The following is a 23,625-nucleotide window of genomic DNA, read 5'->3' as shown; positions in this document are numbered from 1 at the left end:
AAACTAACTTGAAGGAAATTGGCGTTGATATCGTATCAAATGAAAACAAAAAAGAAACATTCAAATTTCTTGCATTTTGACTATGTAATTAACCAGGGGGGAATAAGTTTCACAATCTTTGTTGTTGTTCATGGAAGGAAAATTTTTTTAAGCAAACCGACGACATTTTTTTTTTTCTTCTTCTTTGAATTCGAATACACTGTTGTAAGTTTATCATTGTAATAGGGAAATAATATACATTTAGTTTAGTCATTGTAATAAAAAGAAAACCACACTTTACTTTGATACATATACGAGATGTATCATTATATAACTAATGAAATAAATTTGTTTTGTATTTTTTCTATATTTGTTTCCTTTTTTGTTTTTGTAGATTTTGAATTGAAATATAGTATATTACATGGATGCGATATGTATATAATTGTATTGCTATTTTTTTTAAATAGTCTTTCTGCATATGTTGTTATCCAGAAATTTTGGACTTTCTGTATTAATTCTGGCCAAAATGACGTAGAAAGTCAGATCGATTCTCACTACAACATATATAAAAACTTAAAAATTGACTTTTTACATTAGTTTTAGAATTGATCTAATAATAATAGATTTTTTTTTACGAGAGATCAGAAAAATGAATAAATATTGATATCATAAATAATTAGGATTAAAATAGATAAGATATGTAAGTTTCTTTTAATAAAATCCATATTAATTAATCTGTTTATAATTTTTTAGGTTCACTTCATGAATCTAATCAAAATCCCGGGCTTCTAACTTTATTTTTTTAGTCTGTGTATAAGCGCGAATCAACCATATCCTCTGATTCCTCTCCACACGATCTGAATGTGCAAGCTTTCCTGAAGTTAGACCTTCATTCCAAGAACCAAATTTTCCAATAAAGTGTTTTTTTTTTTTTTTTTTTTTTTCCTTTTTGTTTGTTGTTGCTACAGTTCCCTGCAAGGTAAATGATTAGTTTCTCCCCAAGCTTGTTTCTAGTTGTCTTTCATTTCATAAAGTTCTAAGAGTACACCACCAAACCACGTTGCTTTCTCTTATTTCTATTTCTCTTTCATTTCATCATTCAAATGAATACATACAAAGAGAAGCAAATCTGTTAGGCTAATTGATTCGGTATATTTTATATGTTCAGATTGTGGAACCAGTGCAATCGCAGGTATGAGCCTTGCAGGTAGTGGATTAGTTCTAGAACCACTCACAAGAGACAATTACGAGAACTGGAGTGCTCTTGTGAGGAACTATCTAATAGGTGAAGATCTGTGGGAAGTTGTCGCGTTTGTTTCTGAAGTTAGTGTGAAACCAAAAGCTTTTTCTAAGACTTGGGAGAGGCAGAATGCGAAGGCTTTGTATATCATTCAGCTAGCAAGTGGATCAGAGGTTCTTACTCAAATTAGAGATCTTGAAACGGCAAAAGAAGCTTGGAACAGATTGGAAGCATTATACAGTTCACAATTAAAAGCAGACCCAGATGACGAGCTAGGTATGTAAATCACTTTTGAGCTTTTATTTTTACCATTCAAGAAGCTTCAGTTTTATATTTCAACAAGAGAGGTTTCTGAAAAACCTAAACCACCATGCTTTATATTTGGCCGCAATCTGGTAAATCCGTGATTATTAACTATTAAGGTTTGATTTCTTGAAACAGCAATTGTGTGGGATAATCTTTCTCTAATCGCCAAAAAAGTTCAACTGTTTACAATGTTTGTTTGATGAATGTGTTGGAAAAATGTTTATTTCTTTCACGTTTATAAAGAATGAATGAGTGTGTTCTGACGCGCTTTTAGAAACCCAGAAGAAAAAAATATAAATAATTAATGAAACACAAATCTTTTTCGCACTTAATATATATATATATATATATATATGTCAGCTGATGAATATATATGTCTGTTGGATGAAAGGATATGTTAATTTGCATATTTCCTCGGGATTGATATTCCTTTTTTACCCTTGAAAACTTAGTAAATTGCAAATAAAAGTCCAAAGTTGGTAGTTGAACCCAAACACACTATCTGATTAATGTAAATGTCGTCACTTTAATTGACTTCCAATTATTATTTGTATATATATATATATATATATATATATATATATTACTATTTTATTTGATTTATATTTAAATATTTATTATATATAACTAAAATTTATAATAAATTATATATATAAATATGACTTAAGTATATTTTTAGTTTTGGTAAGATAAATAAGTTTAGATTGTGGTCTCTGTAATTTTTTTTATTTTTTTAAAAACTTTAAATATTATTTTTAATTATAAATATGTTTTATTATTATAAAATGAATAAATTTTAGTTTTGGTCTTTATAGAAATATCATTCTTTAAGTTTCAACTCTCTAAAATTTAAAATTATTGTTTCTATCATTAATTAAGAATGGTTTTAAGATATACAATTAATATTTATTTTAAAAATTTGTGAAACTTTTTACATATGTCATATACTAATTTGGTATTACTAACAATTGTGAATAATATCTGAGATTATCACTTAATCTTTTAATATGAACAATTAAGTATTTAAAAATGACTATATAATAGTAGAGATTAAAAATAATAATTCTAAATTTTAGAAGGATAAAAAGTAAAGAAAATATTTTATAGAAGTCAAAATAAAAACTTGTTCATTTTGCTGGAACTAAAAACATAGTTAAATCTATAAAGTGCTTAAATATGTGTAAATAGATATTTTTAAATATATAAATTATATTTTAGAATTATAATAACTTATAGTGTAGCACAAAATTATTTTATTTATCGATAATTTATTTTAATAACATTAAAATTTAGTTGATAAATAATTATGATAAATAAAAAATTAAAAATAAACTCTTAAAAAATATTTTATCAAAAAAGAACTCCTAAAACTCTTCTTGCACATGATAATTATTTGCATTTAATATACAAGAATTGATTACATATAAAACATATATTTTTTTTAGGTAAATCTTACATAAAACATACATCTTAACAAAATCCACTAACTGGTGTAAAAAAAAACCACTAATTAAAAAAATAATGGATTATATAAAATAATTTGTAATTATTGTTTAATTATAACTTTACGGTTTTACCATTAATGCAAATAGGTATAATTAAACAATATATTGTATTTATTGATTTATTATAACTGTTACTATTAAGGCAAAAATATGTATCAAAAAGAGTAGTCACCATAATTGAAGAATTGGATATATACATGCTTTGACAACATATTAATTTTGATATTTTTAATTATTTTTATTTATTAAAAGTTAATTAACCATTTTAAATATTTTCTACAACCATTATTAATATTATATTAATATTTAACATTTTTAAAAAAAATTATAAGTCATTAATATAAATATTTTATATATATTAAAACGAAGACTAAAAATAATAAGTTTAAATTTTAGAGAATAAAAATAATTTTTTTTTACAGAAATTAAAATTAAAATTTATTTATTTTGAAAAAAGAAGATAATATTTATAAAATTTAAAAAGATGAAAAATAATTTCTTTTTTATAGAAATAATATAAAATTATCAAAATAATAAGAATTAAAAATATATTTAAGGTACTTTTATTATCAAAGCTTCCATAATAATTTGCTGTATGGTTTACGTGGCAGGTATGGACGATGGCAGTCTCCTACACAATAAACCGTTGCACAGATATGTGGAGAGCGGTGAGTGGAATCCTGCAAGATCAATCATCAATGGGAACTATGAGGCTATATTTTCCACGTCCTCTATGGGGAGAACTGTTCTTCATGTTGCTGTAATTGCCGGGCATGAACACATTGTGGAGAAATTAGTCAATTTAGGGAGACATAAATTACTGAAAATGCAAGATAATTTTGATTACACTGCTCTTGCTCTCGCTGCTGATTTAACTGGAAACGTTAACATTGCAAGGTGCATGGTTGGAAATTATGGAGGTCGAGATCTTCTAACCATCAAGACCAAAGACAATGAAATTCCTGTTCTTCTTTCTGCTGTTAAAGGTCACAAGGAAATGACTCGCTATCTTTACCAGCAAACTCACTTAAACGTATTCCTCCATAATAATTCACACTACGGAGTTTTGCTTCTTACACAATGCATCACTGCCAAAATATTTGGTAAGCAATAGCTCTAAACTGCATATCCCTCTTAATTAATCAGTTATGTTTGTGTTTTGCTATTTAGTTGCAAGTGTTATTCATAGCCACTTAAAAAATTCGTATACATTTATCTTCTAATAATAATCATTTAAATATAATTTAATGTTTTTTTGTTATTTCCCATAATAATAAAGTTCTTACTAACATACTATGTAGGAGTAATACACCACTAGATTAGTGTTGGAATAATTAAAACTAAAAGGGTAGAAAATGAGTAATTCAAGATAAGTCAAAGGATTATTTTGCCACATTAACTTTAACAAAATTCTTTAATATTATATAATATTATCTTTTGATTATTAAAAAAAGTTAAATATATATATAATTCAGTTAGTATACATGATATAGATTCTCAACTTGGTGTGTATATATAAAAATTTATTAAATATATATAAATATTATTGATTTGATCTCTAAAACTATTAATTCTCTTATATATTTTTAATTTAGTTCTTATACATGTAATACATTTTTAATTTAGACCCTACAATATTAACACATTCTTAATTTAATCCTTTATTTATATAGGTCAAATTAAAAATATATTATATAGATAAGGACCAAATTAAGAGTGTATTACTTGTATAAGAATTAAATTAACAATGTATAATGAAGTTAACAATGTGAAAGATCAAGTCGATAATATTTAACAAACCTAATTTAATAAGTTTTTGTGTATAAGAATTAAATTGAAAATTTGTAACACAGGAAAGGACAAAATTATATATTTAACTTGAAAAAAATTAAAAATAACATGTTGAAATAAGTCAAAATAGATGAAAATTGGATCGGGTAAAGTGACGAACTTATAAGACAAATTTCAACTTAAAAAATATTACATATATTTCTGCCTGCTTATATTGAATATAGAACTTGTGTTGATTTGACCAACTAGATGTAGCTTTGAGTTTAATCCATCGTGTTCCACAACTGCCTCTCACCGTTGAATCCAATAGTCTACGGCCCTTATACGCATTGGCATGCATGCCTTCTGCATTTCCTAGCGGCTGCGAATTTGGACTTCGACAACAACTCATTTATAATTGTAAGTTGTCACATTTTATCTTTTTCTTCTTTATTGAACTTTATTTATATTTTCTTTTTTGCTTAAAGGTTCTGATGTATGCAACTAAAGTGCATACTTTATTTTAAAAGAGTTAAGTTCAAAAAAATTAATACATAATTAAATTTATATAAAATTTGAATTTTAGTATAAGAAAAATTGTACTTGTCATTCTTTAAAAATGAATGCAGTAATCTTAAATAAATACATACAGTAAAATTTTTTATTATATTTTTATGATATTACTCTCTTATCAAACGAATATATATATATATATATATATATATATATATATATATGTGTGTGTGTATGTGTGTGTGTGAAGACGGTTTAGATTATGTATATAAAATTTATATTAATCAAAGATGATATGATACTTCATTTTTATAAAATAAAATTGATATAATATATAAATTTTAAAATATAAAAAAAATATGAATTATAAAAATGAAATATTAAATCATCTTAGATCAATATGTCACTTGATTATCATTAAAAATTTTAATTTATATTAAATAACAAAATTTTAATTAGAGAATAATGTTTAGAGTACTTATGAATTATGATACTCTACCTAAATTTTGTACTTTGAATAATAGAGTGCTCAAGTAAGGCTAATTAACTTATGTTTTTAGTTTTAAGATTAGAAAAAGCAGAGATAAAGCTGCAAAACTGGTTCCGAATAAGCCTTCGGATTGTGCCGGATGTTACTCAAATAGAAGACCTAAATGTTGCTCAACAGGAAGGCAAAGATAATACCTCTTTTGCAGGTATGTACGAACCAACGTTAGTAAATATTATATTATAAAAATTTTGACAATAATTAATTCGGAAGATGATTTGGCTTTTTATTTCGAAATCTACAACAGCATTACTCTTAATCTTATTTGTATAATATTTTATGTGTTGCTTTTCTTTAGGAAGGTTCTATGCATTGGCTTTGAATTTTCCTCCCATAAAGCTCTTAGGTATGTGTGTTCTGTTTATCTGAGGAATTCTCCGTTGTGCGCCACGATGGAATGTATATGCGTTAATCAACATCTTTATTTGTTTTCTTTCTTTCCAGGTCTGCTGCTTATATCGGTGTATCTGTTATTTCAACATTTTATACTTTTGAAGTTCTTCACAGGTACGTCAATACAAATTGAATTTATTTTGTTTAACTTGTTTTTCCCCTTGTTTTATCAAATTGTTAACGATAAATGATAGAGCAAATTATACCTTAATATTTCTTCACACGAACTTATGTTTTTTAAACGTTTATAAAAACTTATAAGATTATATATGGTGTGATTTGTTTCTTAGAAAACAAATGTATGAATACAATGTATTAGAGTTAGTACGAAATGAAAAAAATATGGAATAAATTTGACTAATCTTCACGTGCGTAGTTTTAATTTATTCTAAATAGATAGTAGTAATGTATTTTTGGAAATTTTAAATTATGTAAAATAATAAATTTAAATATGATTTTCGTCTATATAAATTAGAGATTTTCATTTTACATTCTTGTAAAAAAAAAATTGGAATATCATTCTTATAAAGCCTAAACATTTCATTTTAGTTTATGTCGTCAAATATGATTATATAAAAATGTTAATTTGATAATGTTATGGTTATATCATCATGTGTCATGTAATAAAAATGTTACATGATATTTAACATTATTTTATGTCATGTTAACATAATGTCTTTAGTGTTATAATAGTGTAATTTCATGTCATTAATGTCGTATCAGTAATATTGTCATATTAGTAGTATAATAAAAAGATTGAAATGAAAATAATTACAAGAAAAATATTAATTTAAAGGTATTAAAAGTATTAAATTATTATTTTACCCCTCAATTTATTTAATTTGATTATTCTATTATTGAAAATTTTAATTTGGTCACTTTATCTTTCAAAATGATGCAATGTGATCCTTTTTGATCAACTTGAAATTAACATGTTAATTTTTTATACACATGACACAATAAAATAAGGACACATAGGGCTACATCTAAAAGAATTAAAGTTGTTTGTCTCAATTGCACAAAAATAATCACATTACATCATTTTAGAAAATTAAGAGATCAAATTGAACATTTTAATATTAGAGGGATTGAATTGAATAAATTAAGGGACCAAAATAGTAATTTAGCTTATGAAAAATGGAAGGAAAAAACCATGGACTAAAAAAAAAGACATATTATTAGGCACAAAAAAATATTTTAGTCTTAAATATTAAAATTCCATTTTTTTAATAATCATTTTTTTTCTCTCTTTTTGTTTTTCATTGTTCAAGACTATAACGTTACTTACACATTTTATATTAACACTTCAAGATCTCTCATTCACCACATAAATCATTCCTTCCCTTTTTTACATCAATATACATATCATAGAAAAAAAAATACACATTTTAGGCCTTAATTGAATTCTAGTTACCCTAACCTGAACATGTCTTAAATATAATCTCTTTTGGAGTTTGCTTTAATTAATTGCATTCTCAAGTAATGATAATTTGGTCTTACATCAACAAGTGATATAATTTAAGTAAAAGTTTTAAAACTTAAATTATTCATCTCTCATCTTACAAGTCAATTTTATAAGTTGAATTAAATTTTTATTATCATTAAAATAAGTCTATCTTAATTATCATAAATCCTCAATCCTAAACTAAATTAGTCATTAGCAATGGATTTTAATACCAACAAATTCTAATTGAGTTCTTAAAATCTATTGTAGTATGTATAGAATTTAGGCTAACAAAAACTATTGTTAATGTTAGTTTTAAGTTAATTAATATATATGATCTATTTATAGAATATTTTTGGCCATATAATGTTGAACGAGAAAAAAAAAATAGAGAAAGATGGAAAGAATAACACTATTATTTACATAACACCATAATATGTTTTACCAATAACATGACATTATTATTTACATAATACTAATAATTAATATCCAAATGTTTGAGTTTTATAAAGATGATTTTGGAATTTTTTACAAGAAAGAAAATGAGAAGGATGATAAATTATATAGACGAAAATTCATATATAAGTCTGGCCAGTTAATTATTTCCCTGACCCACTGTTGCTTTAATATTATTTTATTCTAATTTACGACTTCAACACTGACCCCACAATTAATTCTCCCAGGACATAGGGAAATATATGAACATAAAAGGACCCACTGTCTAGTTCTTGAAATATTGAAGTGCTTGTGCAAAAGAATTTCAGATTACAAGGAATCACAACTCCGGGAGGCTTCAGCGTATGATGCCATGTTGCAGGCAGCAAAGCTTGGAATTGTTGAGTTCATAGATGCAATGAGGAAAGCTAATCCTGACCTCTTATGGGCCATTGATAAAAACAAGAGAGACATATTTTCGCATGCAATTTTGAATCGTAAAAAAGATGTCTTCCACCTTATAAATGGTTTAAATAATGGACGGAAGGAGATAATTAAATGTCGCAAAGACGTCTTTGGCAATACCCTGTTGCACTTGGCAGCATATCTAGGACCTTCCTCTCATCACAAATCTGGAGCTGCTCTCCTAATACAAAGGGATCTTCAATGGTTCAAGGTAATTCATCTTTTCTCCCAACATATAAACAAAGACACATATCTATCATAGACTTACTTACTCTAAATCTAAATTTATTAAGATCTATTTTATTTAATAACTTATATTTTATAGTAATTTGATAATTTAATTATTAAATTAAAATTTTTAATATATAAGTCAAGTTTGTAAAATTTTAAAAAATTTAAAAATTATTTAATATTTTATTTTGTTAATTTAAATTAATGTATAAAATATTTTTATGATTATCTAAAAATTTGAATTAATGAAACAGATTATCAAATAATTTTTAATTTTTATAAAAATTGACAGATTTGATCCATATATTTGTAATAATTATTTTAAAAATTATATTTAAAATATTTTTTAATTAATTGACAAGATAAAAAAATTACAGTAACAACATATTAAAATTAAACTTGTGTATTTGACCTAGCAACAGAAACTTTAGATAGATATCTTACTATAAAACGATTTTTTAACAAGAACTAAAGTAACCTTATTATTGAAAAAAATTATTGAAACCTGAAGAAAGTATACCAAAACCAATGTGCTAATTTTAAATTTTATTTTAATAAATATCAGTTCTTACTTTTATGTCTTAAAAATAAAGAACATGAAATTCTTTGCTACTCATTCTCATTGTTGATTTGATTAATTAATTGTATTAAATGCACTCGAAAGTTTTAATTATATCCCTTTTAGAGTATATGCTCTACATGATTAAACATCTTGTAACATTTTATAACGCAGGCTGTTGAGAAAATTGTGCATCCTAAATGTAAGGAAGAGAAAAATGCAAATGGTAAAAGACCCCATGAGGTATTTAGTGAAAGTCACGTGGAGATGGTGAAAACCGGTGAGAAATGGGCAAAAGACACCGCTATTTCTTTTACTCTTGTAGGAACTTTCATAATTATAATCATGTTTGCTGCGACATTCACTATCTCCGGTGGAAACAATCAAGAAACTGGAGTACCCATCTTCTTACATGACCACATATTGACCTTGTTTATTATAGCAGATGTAATATCTATCTTTTCCTCTTCCACTTCAGTCCTGGTTTTTCTTGGGATCCTCGCATCACGTTATGCTGAGAAAGATTTTCTCAAGACATTGCCATTGAAGTTATTTTTCGGCCTTGTGACCCTTTTCTTGTCTATGGTGGCAATGATGGTAGCAATTTGTGCTTTACTTGTTATGCTGCTAAAAGAATATCAGCGAGTCATAATAGCAGCCATGTCACTCGGAAGTATTCCAGTTATTGTCCTAGTACCATCACTGCTAGGCCTCTTCTTCGACATTTTCAATTCAATATGTATGCAACATATATAAAGTGAACGGAACCAATAACAAGTGCTTATTAACTGATCAAAGGCCCTTGGAGTTGAGAACTTCAGTGCTAAATCATAACTAATTGGACAAAAACCATCAACTAGTTGGCAGCAATAATACATTTCGACAAGTGATTGATGTGCAGGAAATAATTAAAATACCTAAATAGTAGAGTTATTTAGCCAAGAAATTGAAGATATCATGCATACACTCTTTTGCCCCCCACCCCTCCTATGAGTACCACAATATATATCAAATTCCTAGAACTTACATGAATTCATTTACTAGAATAGTTAATATTTAGTTAGATATACATTATCGCTGCAAATTTAATATGATCTAATCAAACCAAGTTAATGTATCCGTTTCATCTTGAAAAGGTTAAATGAAAAAATCAGTGGATGTTTACCACAATCACAACAACAGCCCGCAATTGCAGTGTAATTTTAAATCACTAAAATTTTGCAATTCAACCACAATATAATGGCAATACAACCACAATAGATTCGTAATATCATTTTATTCTATTTTTTATGTCAAAATACATACATAAATATTGAGAAAACAATTTAAATTTTTAAATTCAAATCTATGAGATATTATTTAGATTTTAAAAGATATTGTTTCTTTTAGGATATTGTTTAGAATTGAAATATATTGTATTTATTTTAGAAATTTATTTCTTTTTTTAAAATAGTGATATAAGGTCAATAATTAAAGACTCTTGAGATAAGAAGAATCACCCGACCTGTAGAAGGGGTGACTGCCTTAAATGAGAGAGGAGGTCATATGGAAAAGGGTTTCCAAGTTTCGTTAGAAAACTTGTGAATGATGATTTTTGAGTTTCACCAGAAAACTTGTGAGAAAAGAATTTCTAAGTTTTATCTATAAAACTTGTGGGGAGGAGGTTTTCAAGTTTAACCCACAAAACTTGAAGAGATGATTTTCAATATATATGTAACACATTTTGAAATAAATAATGAACATCTTTGTGAGCGTAGAGATGAAGGGCTGAACTACGTTAAATAAATTTGTGTGGTCTTTTTTCTATTTCTTTTATAGTATTATTTTGATATGCTTCTCATCATCATTATTATACGTTAAAGAAAAGAAGTTTTTTTGTTCCAACAATAAATTCGTTTTAATATTCTATTCTAATAAATTTGGTTACATGAGATATTAAGAGAAGAAAAAAGACAACTAATAACATTTGGTTAGAAGGTTGGGATGTACATGATGTATTTTAATAAAGGGAAAAAGAGATAACTGAAAAAAATAAAGAAAATGAGATCTAATTATTTATTTATATACATGCAAATGTATAATAATTTCACACCACAACAATTTTAATTCGCATTGAGTAGACACAATAGCTACAACTGCAGTAACTACAACCACGCGATCATAACCGCAATTTAGAACCATGAAGCTAAAAGAAATTGTAAGATATTTTGAGGAAGTACTATTTCTTCTTACAAACTTACAATCGGATGGTTTATCATGAAATGTAGCACAGAATTCAGCATACGTGCGTGCAATCCCCCTTCAGACAACCTGAACATCAGATACGGTAATTAACGGCGCAGATATGTACCAAAAACAATCATATATATAACTAACTAGAATGAAAATACGTATAATAGATTTTATTTGACTAGGGTCAAGTGCCAATTGCCTGGTGCCCAAATGAGCTCGATGGTTGTTTTCGAACTTGGCAGAGTTTAAAAAAAAAAACAAAAAAAAACAGAGAAAATATACAAAGCTGAAATAAATTGTATTATAAAAATAAGAAAGGTAATTTCATTAATCCATCTAAAACAACTTAATATAGAGAATTAGCAAGTAACTAACTACTAACCATCTACTAGCAAACTCTAAAAAAATTCCCAAAGTCCTAATTAATTAATCTAATAAGTAATAACGGTGTTTCATTAAAAGCAAAGTAAGGACAGTAAGGAGAGTTGAATGAGTATATTGAAGTAGTTAATTAGTGTGTTTTCCAATCAAACCCTTAGTACGATCTCTCGTGAGGAGAGTTGAATGAGTACTTACCCGGACAAGAACAAGCTAATAGAAAACTTTATCACTTCACTTGGATATGTTTGATATGAGAAATTTGTGGCCAATCATGGCCGGTTTCCGGTTGACACCTTGGAAGTAGCAAGACGCAGTCCAAAATGAGCAAGGTCTTCAGAGACTTGAGTTCTTTCATTGCTATTGGCAGCGACTTCAAGTTGTTGCACTTGGAAATCAGCAGTCTCCGAAGTAAGGTAAGTTTGCCTATGGTATTCGAAATGGAAGTTAACCCATGACAGTTATGAAGGGTGAGTTCTCGCAGAGTGGTAACATTGTGGCCAAATGAAAAGGAGCTAAAAACTGGAATCTTCCTTATCGTCAGAAAACGAAGGCTTTCCAAACCCTCCCATTTGCCTAGGTCGTCAAGATTAATCGTGGCACAGTTCTCAATCGTAAGACGCTGGAGTGAGCTCAGATGCTGGAAAGCATTAGACAGATTCTCTAAATGATTGCAATTTTGAATGTGAAGGTTCTCAAGGGGAATGGAGTAGTTAACTGTCGAACTCGAACCCACCATTGACATAGTATCCAGCAGTAATTTAAAACTGGAACCCACAAGGACTAGCTCTATACCAGAACCAAAAGAAACCTTAAGGGACGATTTTTTATCAAGATGAAAATAGAGAGGCATGCAAGTTAGGAGAGGGCAGTGATGGACATGTAGTTTTGAAATCTTGGCGAAGAATGGCCTATCGCTTACATCTTTCTCCTCTTGCCACCAACTTTTGAGTTTAGGGCAATCCGAAACTGTGAGCTCCATCAGGGTTTTATAGAAAGCTGCATCTTTGTCACAATTTTGTGCGACGCATTCCAAACTATCTAACCTTATAAGTTCGAGAGTCTTGAGCTGCTTTGGGAGTGCATCCTCTTGTGAGATGTATTTGCATCCGTGACAATCTTGCAAGCTCAACTTAACAAGGCATTCGAATCGGATGGAAGTGGAAGTGAGCCAAGAAGAAAGCTCGAGACCTTGGTAGCCCACAAGGAGTAGTACTTTTAGGCTAGAATGGGGCTCAAGACTATCCATTACAAGTAGATGGCGAAATCCGTTCCCTCGGTTAACCCCTAGATCCCATTTTAGTTTCAGACGTTGAAGGTGGGTTTTGTCCCTTAAACACCTACGACCAAGACCAATTTCTTCTGGTTTAGGGCCCCAGTATCTAGTTTCCTCACTTTCATAGCTCATATAGAAAATCTCCAATTGCCCTCTCAATTCGTTGAGCCTTTCGAGTTCCTCAAGGCTTGCCGTGTGGTCGTTCTTGCCAATCACAAAAGTGGACAATGTCTCTAGTTTTTGGAGCTTGCTCATTTTGGGAGGCATGCAAGTGAGACCAAGGCATCCTTCCATGTCAAGATGCTTGAGTTGAATTAGATTCTTGAAGTCCTTTGGCAATTCTTTGAGCGAGTAACAACGAGACAGTTTCAATGTCTCCAAATTGGAAAGCTTGACGATGGAACTAGGGAGCTTCTCCATATTATTCTGGGACAGATCCAGATACTGCAAGTCCTTTAGGTCGCCAATAGAGCTCGGCAGCGCCACGATCCCCAAGTCACGGAGATCCAACACACACAACCTCTTGAAGCTCTTGAAGATGTTTTCAAGAACCAACGTACTCAGATCCAGCTGCATAGGAAGTCGAGACTGTGTGTTGGCGAAGAAAAAAATGCTTCTCAGGGATTTTGCCTTGTCAAAAAGGGGAGGTGGAATTCCACGCGAAAAGTCTAAGCTCAAATCAAACGAGGCTCGCAGGACTTTGCGGTGAACCTTGTGCCCTTTTGGATCCACGGTGATGTTCTCCCTGCCAGCAACAAATCTGGCCATGTCATGCATTAGCGGGTGCATTCTGCAGCTTATCACTTGGCCAAACTCGTCTACCTTCACGTCTTGGAATATAGATCTCCCAACCAAGTCCCTCAAGCACTTGCGACCAATTTCTTCTGGGTCTGATTCAAAGCTCGTTGAAGGATCTGAAGGTTGGAGTTTCAGAAACCCTTCCGCCATCCAGAGATGAATTAATCTCTCAGTATCAAACAAGTAACCTTGAGGAAACAATGAACAATAAGCAAAGCAAGAGTGGGGAAGCCCCTGGTCGTAATAGGAGTATATTAGTTCCTCCGTCAATCCAGTCAATTGAGACCGAAAAGAGTCAAACCATTTTGCCATGGTAATTATGGCTAGAGGGACGCCTCTACACTGGGCCACAACCTTCGTAATGCTTGAATCATCATCACCTAGTCCATGATTTTTCTCAAAACGAGACACACTTTTCCTGAACAAAGACACACTTTCCTTTTCATCAAGTCCCGGCAAAGCATATGACTTAACCGGGCTAGCAGCAATATTCCTAGCCATAGCTACAAAACAGCTACGTGTAGTTATCATGATAGCCCTAACACGTGGACGAACCTCCTTTAACTTGTCCAGCAACGCCTTCAGATCTTGGTCTCCAATCTCAACTCTCTTATCCTCCTTTAACTCCTTCTGCAACGCCTTCTGATCTATGCCTTTAAGCTCAACTTTCCAATGCTCCTTTACCTTCTCCTGCAACTCCTTCACATCTTTGTCGTCAATCTCAACTCTCCAATCATCCAGAACTACAAGTATGTTGAGAGTCTTTGTCGTGGGAGATGGTATAGTAGCTGTTGCCGGTACCACTGACCGTATGACCAATCTTGCGATGCTGCCTGCATCAAAGAGAGTGTTATATTCGGTACCAATAACCCAAGCAGGCAAGCCAAGATGTTGTTCCTGGCACACGTAGCGAGCAAGTTTTGTCTTTCCTATTCCTCCAAGACCTGAAATTGCGATCACAGGGACACAACTGGCCCCATTATTGTTTCTGCTCCTGCTCAGCAACATGAGCTGATCTATAATTTCCTCCTTTTCCTTTTCTCTCCCAACCAGTTCCAAATCTTCCCCAGATTCACCCACCGCTTCTTTCCTCTCCACGTTCAAATATTTTACCTTGTCTGCAACGCGTTCCAGGTTCTCCATGACTTTCTCATCTCTTTGAGCCACGTTGAGGCGTTTCTTAGAAGAACCGATTCTGGAGAAGAAAGGGAGTTTCGACTTGGAGGCATAGTTGGAGGTTTCGGTGTCCAAGTTCTCCATATCCATCACCATGTTGTCAAGCTTTTGCTTCAAAATAACCTGGGCTTTCACATCGCTATTGTTTATCTCATCAGCGATCTTGTCAAGGATCTCGATTTGGCTATCATCTGAGGCCTTCTTTTTGAAGATTGTCCGCATCTCAGTGAGGCTTCGATCAATGGCTTCTTTGGCGAAAGCACCCATTGATTCAAGCATTACCTCCATTGATGCAAGTCAACACAAGATCGGGATTCAGGAGAGCTGGGAATATACCAACCTTCAGTTGGACTTTTCCTTTTATTAACACATTCAGGATAGAATTACATTGTATAATGTATACACTTGAATTACATTCGGTTTATCCTGGACTCATAATCTAACGGCTCAAATCTCTTTCTTATATTTTATTAATTTTTATAAAAATTAAAAATTAAAATTAAGAATTCAAATTGGAGTTTTCTTCTCTCTATACCTCCAGACAATCCTCCACCAAGGCGCGCCGAATCCAACCCCCTTTTATTGGTTATAACATTTCTCTACTTTAGGTCAAACTTTGACTAGTTTGCTTTAAATAGTCTTTTTTTTATATATATATTTTATACCGTATGGGCCGACCTGACCGAACAATTGTATGGAACCGACCCGGCCGAGCACTCTAATTTATAACCGAATAGTCGGTGTACCCGATCACACCGACCATTCACGAAATGGAACATCTCGTTGTGCTCGGCCGAACTGACGACATTCACCAGTGTGATTACGGAAGGGTTAATTTGCATAATACGCCAGGTTAGTCCCCTAATTTTCCGGGGCCCAATCCCTAATCACGGCCCAACAACAAACACTATAAATAGACCCCCTCTTAAGGTACGTAACCAACTTTCACCTACCGCATTTATTACGCCGAGCACTCACTTGAGCGTTGGAGTGTCTTTGCAGGCACACCCCCCCTCCGCATCAGACTACCCGGATAGGAGCGAGAAGACCGAGACCTAAGACCTGACCTGTTAGAACAAGGATAATTGAAGTGTGTTTCCTAACACCGGGACATTTGGCGCCCACCGTGGGGCCGAAGAGACGTTTTCAGCCCCTTTTTACTCTACGACTGAGACCGAGATATGGTAACAACGCGCAAAGGACAATCGACAACGACTCACCCGATTCCTAACCCCGAAAGCAACCCCGTCATGACCAACCAAGAGCGCTACCCGTACGGGATGCCTCGGACCCAACCGGAACCTGTGATACAGCAGGTCCAGCCGAACACCAGTCAAACTCAACCGAACTTTCAAGATGACTTGCGAGCACTTCGCGAGGAAATGGCGGCCATCCAAAGGCAAAGAGAAGCCGACGCCCGAGAGCTGGCCGAGCTACGCCGGCAGAACGCTGAGCTTCGGCATCTGAACCAAACATATGTGCCGACCACTCCTACGCTCGTAGAAGAGTCCGCCTATCATGCCCCAACAGACCAGGTCACCCGAACCCCAGTCACTTCTTTGATAGCCAACAAGGCCGACACCACCGTTCACTCCCTAAGGCATCCTTTTTCCAGGAGAATCATGGAGGCAACACTGCTGGACCATTGGAAGAGCATGCCGATTGAGAAGTACGACGGATCCTCCGACCTAGAAGAGCACTTGAATGTTTTCTTGACTCAAGCAACCCTCTCCACTCAAGACGACTCGGCTCTGTGCCGAATATTCCCCACATCTCTGAAAGGAAGGGCCCTGGTTTGGTTCACAAGGTTACCGAGCTCTTCCATCGACTCGTTCAACGAACTGTCTTCCCAATTCACTCTCCAGTTCACAACGAGCAAGCCGTACAGAACGACCTCACTAGCCTTAGCGGGGGTTCGTCAAGAGAAAAAAGAGAGTCTGAGGACTTTCATGGACCGGTTTAATAAAATCGCAATGGAAATCGGCGACCTCAACCCCGCCGTGGCAATGGACCGGCTGAGCACGGCACTCAGGCCCGGACCTTTCGTAAATAGTTTGTGCAAAAAACCGCCGGTGGATATGAATGACCTCCGACGCCGAGCAGAAAAATACATGCAAATGGAGGAGTTGGCAGAGACCCAAAATCAGGCCAGAGCCGAGGAGGGTTATAGCCGAAAGGAGCCCGGACGAGAACCAGTGAGGAAGACCAACGTCAAACCCCTAAACACCCGCCCCCCGAGAGGACCCCGCTATACAGCGTATACTCCCCTCAATGCAAGCAGGGCCAAAGTAATGGAGCAGGCTCTTGCATCAGAAATCATGGCGATGCCGAAAAGAGCGAACACGCCCCCTAGAGCCGACAAGGCGAAGAATTGCCGATTCCACCGAAACCGGGGGCACTCCACCGAAGAGTGTTCAGCATTGAAAGACAAGATCGAGGACCTCATCAAACAGGGTCACCTCAAAAGCTTTACCACCTCCCAAGACCACGGGTCAAGGGAAAGAGAGCATTTTCGTGAAGCTCGTCCACCGAGGGACCGACGCCGCCGGTCCCGTTCGGCTGAACGCCGAGACCGATCACAGCATCCCAGGGAGGACAATGACCGAACACGGAAGGTGATCAATACAATAGCCGGTGGCTTCGCCGGAGGCGGCTCCTCCTCCTCAGCACGAAAGCGACACCTCCGAGCTATTCGATCAGTGAATTATGTGAACCAGCCAAGAATGCCAAAGATGCCACCCATCACTTTTACTGACCGAGATTTTCGTGGCGCCGACCCTGTACAAGACGACCCCATGGTAATCTCGGTCGAAATGCATAACTGCATTGTGAAGAAAACGTTAGTCGATCAGGGGAGCTCGGCCGACATCTTATATTGGAACACGTTTGTACAGCTGGGGATTCCGGAACAAAGCCTGGAACCTTACAACGAACCGCTAGTGGGATTTTCAGGCGAAAGAGTGGTGACGAGAGGGTGCATCGACCTATACACGCGTTTTGGTTTCGACCAAAAGTTATCTCGAGAGATAAAGATCCGCTACATCGTGGTGCACGCAAACACGTCCTACAATATCTTGCTAGGCCGACCATCCATCAACGCACTAAGAGCCATTGTCTCGACCCCTCATCTGTGCATGAAATTTCCGTCGAAAGATGGACAGGTAATAACCGTCCATGCCGATCAAAAGACAGCAAGGGAGTGTTACCTTTCTAGCTTGAAGGTACAACCTCTTGCCGACCCCATAACAGCAACAAGAGGTGTGAATACGGTTAGACAGGAGGTGGTGGAAGGTATCGATCTTGATCCACGATTAGGAGAAGAGGAACGAATTGAGCCCGCAGAGGACCTTATCCCTTTTCAGCTTGGCCGAGCATCCGAATAGGTCACATACTTGGGATCCCTACTAAGCAAAGCAGATTCAGACCGGGTGCAACGAGCAGTCCGAGAAAATAGGGACCTATTTGCTTGGACGGCCTCAGACATGCCAGGGATCGACCCCAATTTCGTATGCCACCGATTGGCTGTGTGCCGAGACGCTCGACCAGTGGCCCAAAAGAAGAGAAAAATGGGAGACGAGAAGAGGAAGGCCGCCAATGCCGAGGTCCAGAAATTATTACGGGCACAATTTATCAGAGAAGTCACTTACACCACCTGGCTGGCCAATGTGGTGTTGGTTAAAAAGGCGAACGGGAAGTGGAGAATGTGCACTGACTACACCGACCTTAATAAAGCTTGCCCAAAAGACGCCTATCCTCTCCCTTGCATTGACCGACTCGTCGATGGGGCAGCCGGCCACTCGGTATTCAGCTTCCTCGACGCGTACTCCGGCTACAACCAGATAAAGATGCATCCTGCCGATGAAGAAAAGACGGCGTTCATCACCGACAACGCCAATTTTTGTTATAAAGTCATGCCATTCGGATTGAAGAATGCCGGGGCGACCTACCAGAGATTAATGGATAAAGTGTTTCAGGGCCAAATCGGGCGAAACATCGAGATTTACGTGGACGACATGGTGGTCAAGTCCAATTCCTTGGCCGATCACGTGGCCGACCTAGCCGAAATCTTCAATGAACTACGCAAACACAACATGAGGCTCAACCCCGAGAAATGCACTTTCGGAGTTAAAGGAGGAAAGTTTCTAGGATTTATGTTATCGTCCAGGGGGATAGAAGCAAACCGAGACAAATGTCAGGCAGTGTTGGACATGAGAAGCCCGAACAACCTGAAGGAGTTGCAACGACTTTCAGGAAGACTAGTCGCCTTGTCCCGATTCCTTCCCCGTCTGGCCGACAAAATAAGCCCAATGACAAAGCTTCTGAGGAAGGCTTCGGCCTTCACGTGGGACGAGCCATGTGAAGAGGCCTTTGCAACATTGAAAACAACTCTGGCGACGCCACCGATACTCACGAGACCTGATCCCCTAAGCCCACTACTTGTGTATTTGGCTGTTTCCGAGGAGGCGATCAGCTCGGTTTTGGTGCAGGAAAGAGAAAGCACCCAAGTCCCCATCTATTTCATCAGTCAGCTTTTACAAGATCCCGAAACCCGATACCAGTTGATAGAGAAGGTGGCGCTTGGTTTAGTGCACACCTCCCGACGCCTACGACATTACTTCCAGAGCCACCGAGTAGTGGTTCACACCGACTGCCCAATCTCGAAGGTCTTAGGCAAGCCGGAACTCGCAGGAAGGATGATGGCTTGGTCAGTGGAACTTTCGCAGTTTGATATCACCTTCAAGTCGAGAGGGCCGATCAAGGCTCAATGTCTGGCCGACTTCATAAATGAGCTCCATCCGCATGGCCAGTTCGAAGAACATTGGTGGACTCTCCATGTGGACGACTCCTCAAACTGCCAGGGGAGCGGAGCAGGGGTAATTCTGGAAGGACCCAAAGGAATAATTCTAGAACAGTCCCTCCGTTTCCGATTCAAGGCCTCGAATAACCAAGCCGAATACGAAGCACTATTGGCCGGACTGAGGCTAGCCGAAGACATGGGGGCTTCGAAAATCAAGTGTTTAACTGATTCCAAGGTGGTGGCCGAGCAGGTCGGGGGTAATTTCCAAGTAAGAGACCACAACATGTTGAAGTATTACCATGCTTTTCAGAAGTTGAAGTTAAACTTTGAAGAGGTGCTGGTCGAGCACATCCCACGCGAGGACAACACTCAAGCCGACCAATTGGCGAGGTTGGCCGCAACCAAGAAGCCAGGACAACTGAGAACCATCATTCAACAAGAAATCGACCACCCGAGTGTCGAAGCGGACATGGTAGCAAGTGTGGATACCGACCACACCGGACAAATCAACACGTCCGACTGGCGAGAAGAAATCAAGGCATTTATCATTAACGGTGTCATACCAGCTGATCCGACCGATGCCAGGCGATTGAGGATGCAAGCCAGTAGATATGTCGTCATCGCCGATCAGTTGTATAAGCGTGGCTACTCCACCCCGCTATTAAAATGCCTAGACCCCGCCGAGGCCAATTACGTGATGAGAGAAGTACACGAGGGCATTTGCGGGATGCACTCGGGCGCGAGAACAACAATTTCCAAACTGTTACGAGCCGGATACTATTGGCCGACCATGAATACGGACTGCGCAATATTCATAAAGAAGTGTCAACCATGCCAGAAACACGGCGACTTAATCCACCAACCGGCCGAGCAGCTGCACAGCATACCCTCAGCATGGCCATTCACTACTTGGGGGGCCGACATACTCGGGCCCTTTCCAGTCGCTAAGGGACAGTGCAAATTCCTCATCGTCGCCGTAGATCTGTTTTCCAAATGGATCGAAGTCGAGCCTTTGGCATGCATCTCAGCTCATCAAGTCCAAAAATTCTTATGGAGAAACATCATAACAAGGTTCGGCGTCCCGCACACCCTGGTGACCGACAACGGTCTTCAATTCACCGACCGAAAACTTAATGAGTTCCTCACCGACCTAGGGATACAGCATAAGACAACTTCGGTCGAGCACCCACAAACAAACGGTCAAGCCGAGGCCGCCAACAAGGTTATTTTGAAGGAGTTAAAGAAACGGCTAGGAGAAGCAAAAGGAGCCTGGGCCGAGCAATTGCCCGAGGTGCTATGGGCTTATAGGTGCACACCTCAGTCGACCACACAGGAAACCCCGTTCCGCCTAGTATATGGATCCGACGCGATGATCCCGGTCGAAATCGGAGAACCATCGTTCCGCCGAGACCACTTTAATGAAGCAAATAATGAGGCCGAGCTCCGAACGAGCCTAGACGTAGTTGAGGAAATTCGAGACCGAGCATTAATTGTGGCCGAGGCTACCAAGCAACGCTACAAGCGAAGATTTGACAGCAAGGTGAAGCCCAGAGAATTTCGACAAGGAGACCTTGTGTGGAGAGCCACCAGCGATGCGAGAAAAGACCCGAGACAAGGAAAGCTCGCCCCAAATTGGGACGGACCCTTCCGAATACGACACAACCTAAACAACGGGGCATACAAGCTTGAGTACTTGTCAGGGGAGCCAATTCCGAGAACTTGGAACTCCTCACATCTAAAAGTGTATTACAGCTGATGTAACAGTGCACTCTTTTCCTTGACCGACTTTTTTTTCCCTAAGGAGGGTTTTGGGTCGGCAAGGTTTTTAACGAGGCACTCCATTAATACAACACATTTTTGAAATGATCGTCTTTTTTACTATTTGCATATACGAACACGTTCAAATCATCCTCGTACAGGTCCTCCTTCGGAACGCACGAACGCAGAGGTACCGAGCAATCCCCGGCCGACCATTCGAAAACGTACTCGCGCGACAGGTTTCCCTCCCGAGTAACCTCCTCGGCTAAGGACGCACCTGGGCCGAGTACTACGCACGAACGCCTCCGCACCGAGCTATCCTCGGCAAACCACTCGAAAACGTGCTCGCGCCTGACAGGTTTCCCTCCCGAGTAACCTCCTCGGCTAAGGACGCACCTGGGCCGAGTACTACGCACGAACGCGTCGGCACCGAGCTATCCTCGGCAAACCACTCGAAAACGTACTCGCGCCTGACAGGTTTCCCTCCCGAGTAACCTCCTCGGCTAAGGACGCACCTGGGCCGAGTACTACGCATGAACGCGTCGGCACCGAGCTATCCTCGGCAAACCACACGAAAACGTACAGGTTTCCCTCCCGAGTACCCTCCTCGGCTAAGGATGCACCTGGGCCGAGCACTACGCTTGAACGCGTCGACACCGAACAAGCCTCGGCCGTTCGCTCGAAAATGTACTCGCGCCTTACGAGTCTCCCTCCAGAAGACCCCCCTCGGCTAAGAATGCACCTAGGTCGACCGAACGATCTTTGGCCGAGCACTCGAAAACAAACCCTTCTCGACTAGACACAGGCAGAGTACTACACACTAGAGCAACGAATAAGCTTGGACCGAGGCGTCGCTAACCTAACGCTCACGGCTACCGAACACTCTAGTATAAACGAACATCACGCGTTGATCACAATCATAAATCGAAAGGTTAGGCCTCTCGGCCACACATGCAAAGTAAATGTATAAACGCAGAAAGTTGGAATGCGGTATATTTAAAACAAGTATATCCGATCATAACGGCTACTTACAAAAAAAAATCATCAACTATCCACCGGCGCCAATGGCCAAACTACAAAAAGGCACTAACGGCCCGGTTACAAAAACAACCTACTCTACCATCAAAGCCGACCCCTACTTATCGGCCAAGCCGCCTGAATTCCCGTCACCAACCACGTCTATGATTGGGTCATCCTCTTCCGTGGGTGGTGGTTCCGGTGCTTGTGTGGAGATGCCTCGGCAGGGAGCCTCGTCATCAGGGCTAGCCCCTTTAGGGAACTCGGCATAGCTGATGTACTTTCCCCCATAAAAATCCCGACTGACATCAAAGTTAAAATCAGCCGGGATCTCGCAGAAGTACTGAGCTTGTCGGACTGCTTGCCGAAATCCCGCATCGTGCTGATCGAGGATCTTATCGGTGGCCTCGGCTTTCAATTTGGCATGTGCCTCGTTCAGCCTAGCAATCTCGGTCGCAGCAGCCGCGGCCTCGACTTTCATCTTCTGCACCGACAACTTCAAGTCATCGGCCTCCCTCCTGTAGCCGTCGGCTGCTTTCTTCAGTTCTTCGGCCGACTCGTTAGCCTTTGCATTGGCAGTCAAGGCCTCTTTCACTGTGGCCTCGGCCTCCTTTAACCGGGCTTGAAGTCGCTCAGCTGAGACGGCCGATCTCATCATCACGTGCTTGGCCACCAATGAGGTCCGCACATCAAGCTCACAGAAGAGCTTATACTCGGCCTCCGTAGACATACCCTCCAAGTATTGAAGCCCACCTCCGGTAGTGAGGTCCAGGCTAACCAGGTTCTCGGACTGGACGGCCGGGGC

General features: G+C 37.4%; 2 protein-coding genes across 2 annotated transcripts; one reads left to right on the top strand and one right to left on the bottom strand.

The window, feature by feature from the left end:
• Positions 1 to 814: 814 nt before the first annotated feature.
• On the top strand, positions 815 to 10,221 carry LOC109800448 (uncharacterized). Its single transcript, XM_029271702.2, has 9 exons — positions 815 to 958; positions 1,148 to 1,495; positions 3,642 to 4,133; positions 5,071 to 5,220; positions 5,874 to 6,008; positions 6,159 to 6,206; positions 6,305 to 6,367; positions 8,381 to 8,808; positions 9,562 to 10,221. Exons 2-9 carry the CDS (start codon positions 1,174 to 1,176, stop codon positions 10,141 to 10,143), a joined length of 2,220 nt encoding a protein of 739 aa, XP_029127535.1. The 5' UTR covers positions 815 to 958; positions 1,148 to 1,173; the 3' UTR covers positions 10,144 to 10,221.
• Positions 10,222 to 11,406: 1,185 nt separating this feature from the next.
• On the bottom strand, positions 11,407 to 15,781 carry LOC109800447 (disease resistance protein RGA2-like). Its single transcript, XM_020361226.3, has 2 exons — positions 12,196 to 15,781; positions 11,407 to 11,697 (listed from the first exon to the last, which is right to left on the bottom strand). The coding sequence occupies exon 1, from the start codon at positions 15,533 to 15,535 to the stop codon at positions 12,227 to 12,229; it is 3,309 nt and encodes a 1,102-aa protein (XP_020216815.1). The 5' UTR covers positions 15,536 to 15,781; the 3' UTR covers positions 11,407 to 11,697; positions 12,196 to 12,226.
• Between the last annotated feature and the right edge of the window lie 7,844 nt (positions 15,782 to 23,625).

This window comes from Cajanus cajan, chromosome 11 (genome assembly GCF_000230855.2).
Source record: "Cajanus cajan strain Asha chromosome 11, NIPB_CcT2T_4, whole genome shotgun sequence".
In the NCBI taxonomy this organism is placed as follows: Eukaryota; Viridiplantae; Streptophyta; class Magnoliopsida; order Fabales; family Fabaceae; genus Cajanus; species Cajanus cajan.
This window is presented reverse-complemented; position numbering and strand designations above follow the sequence as displayed.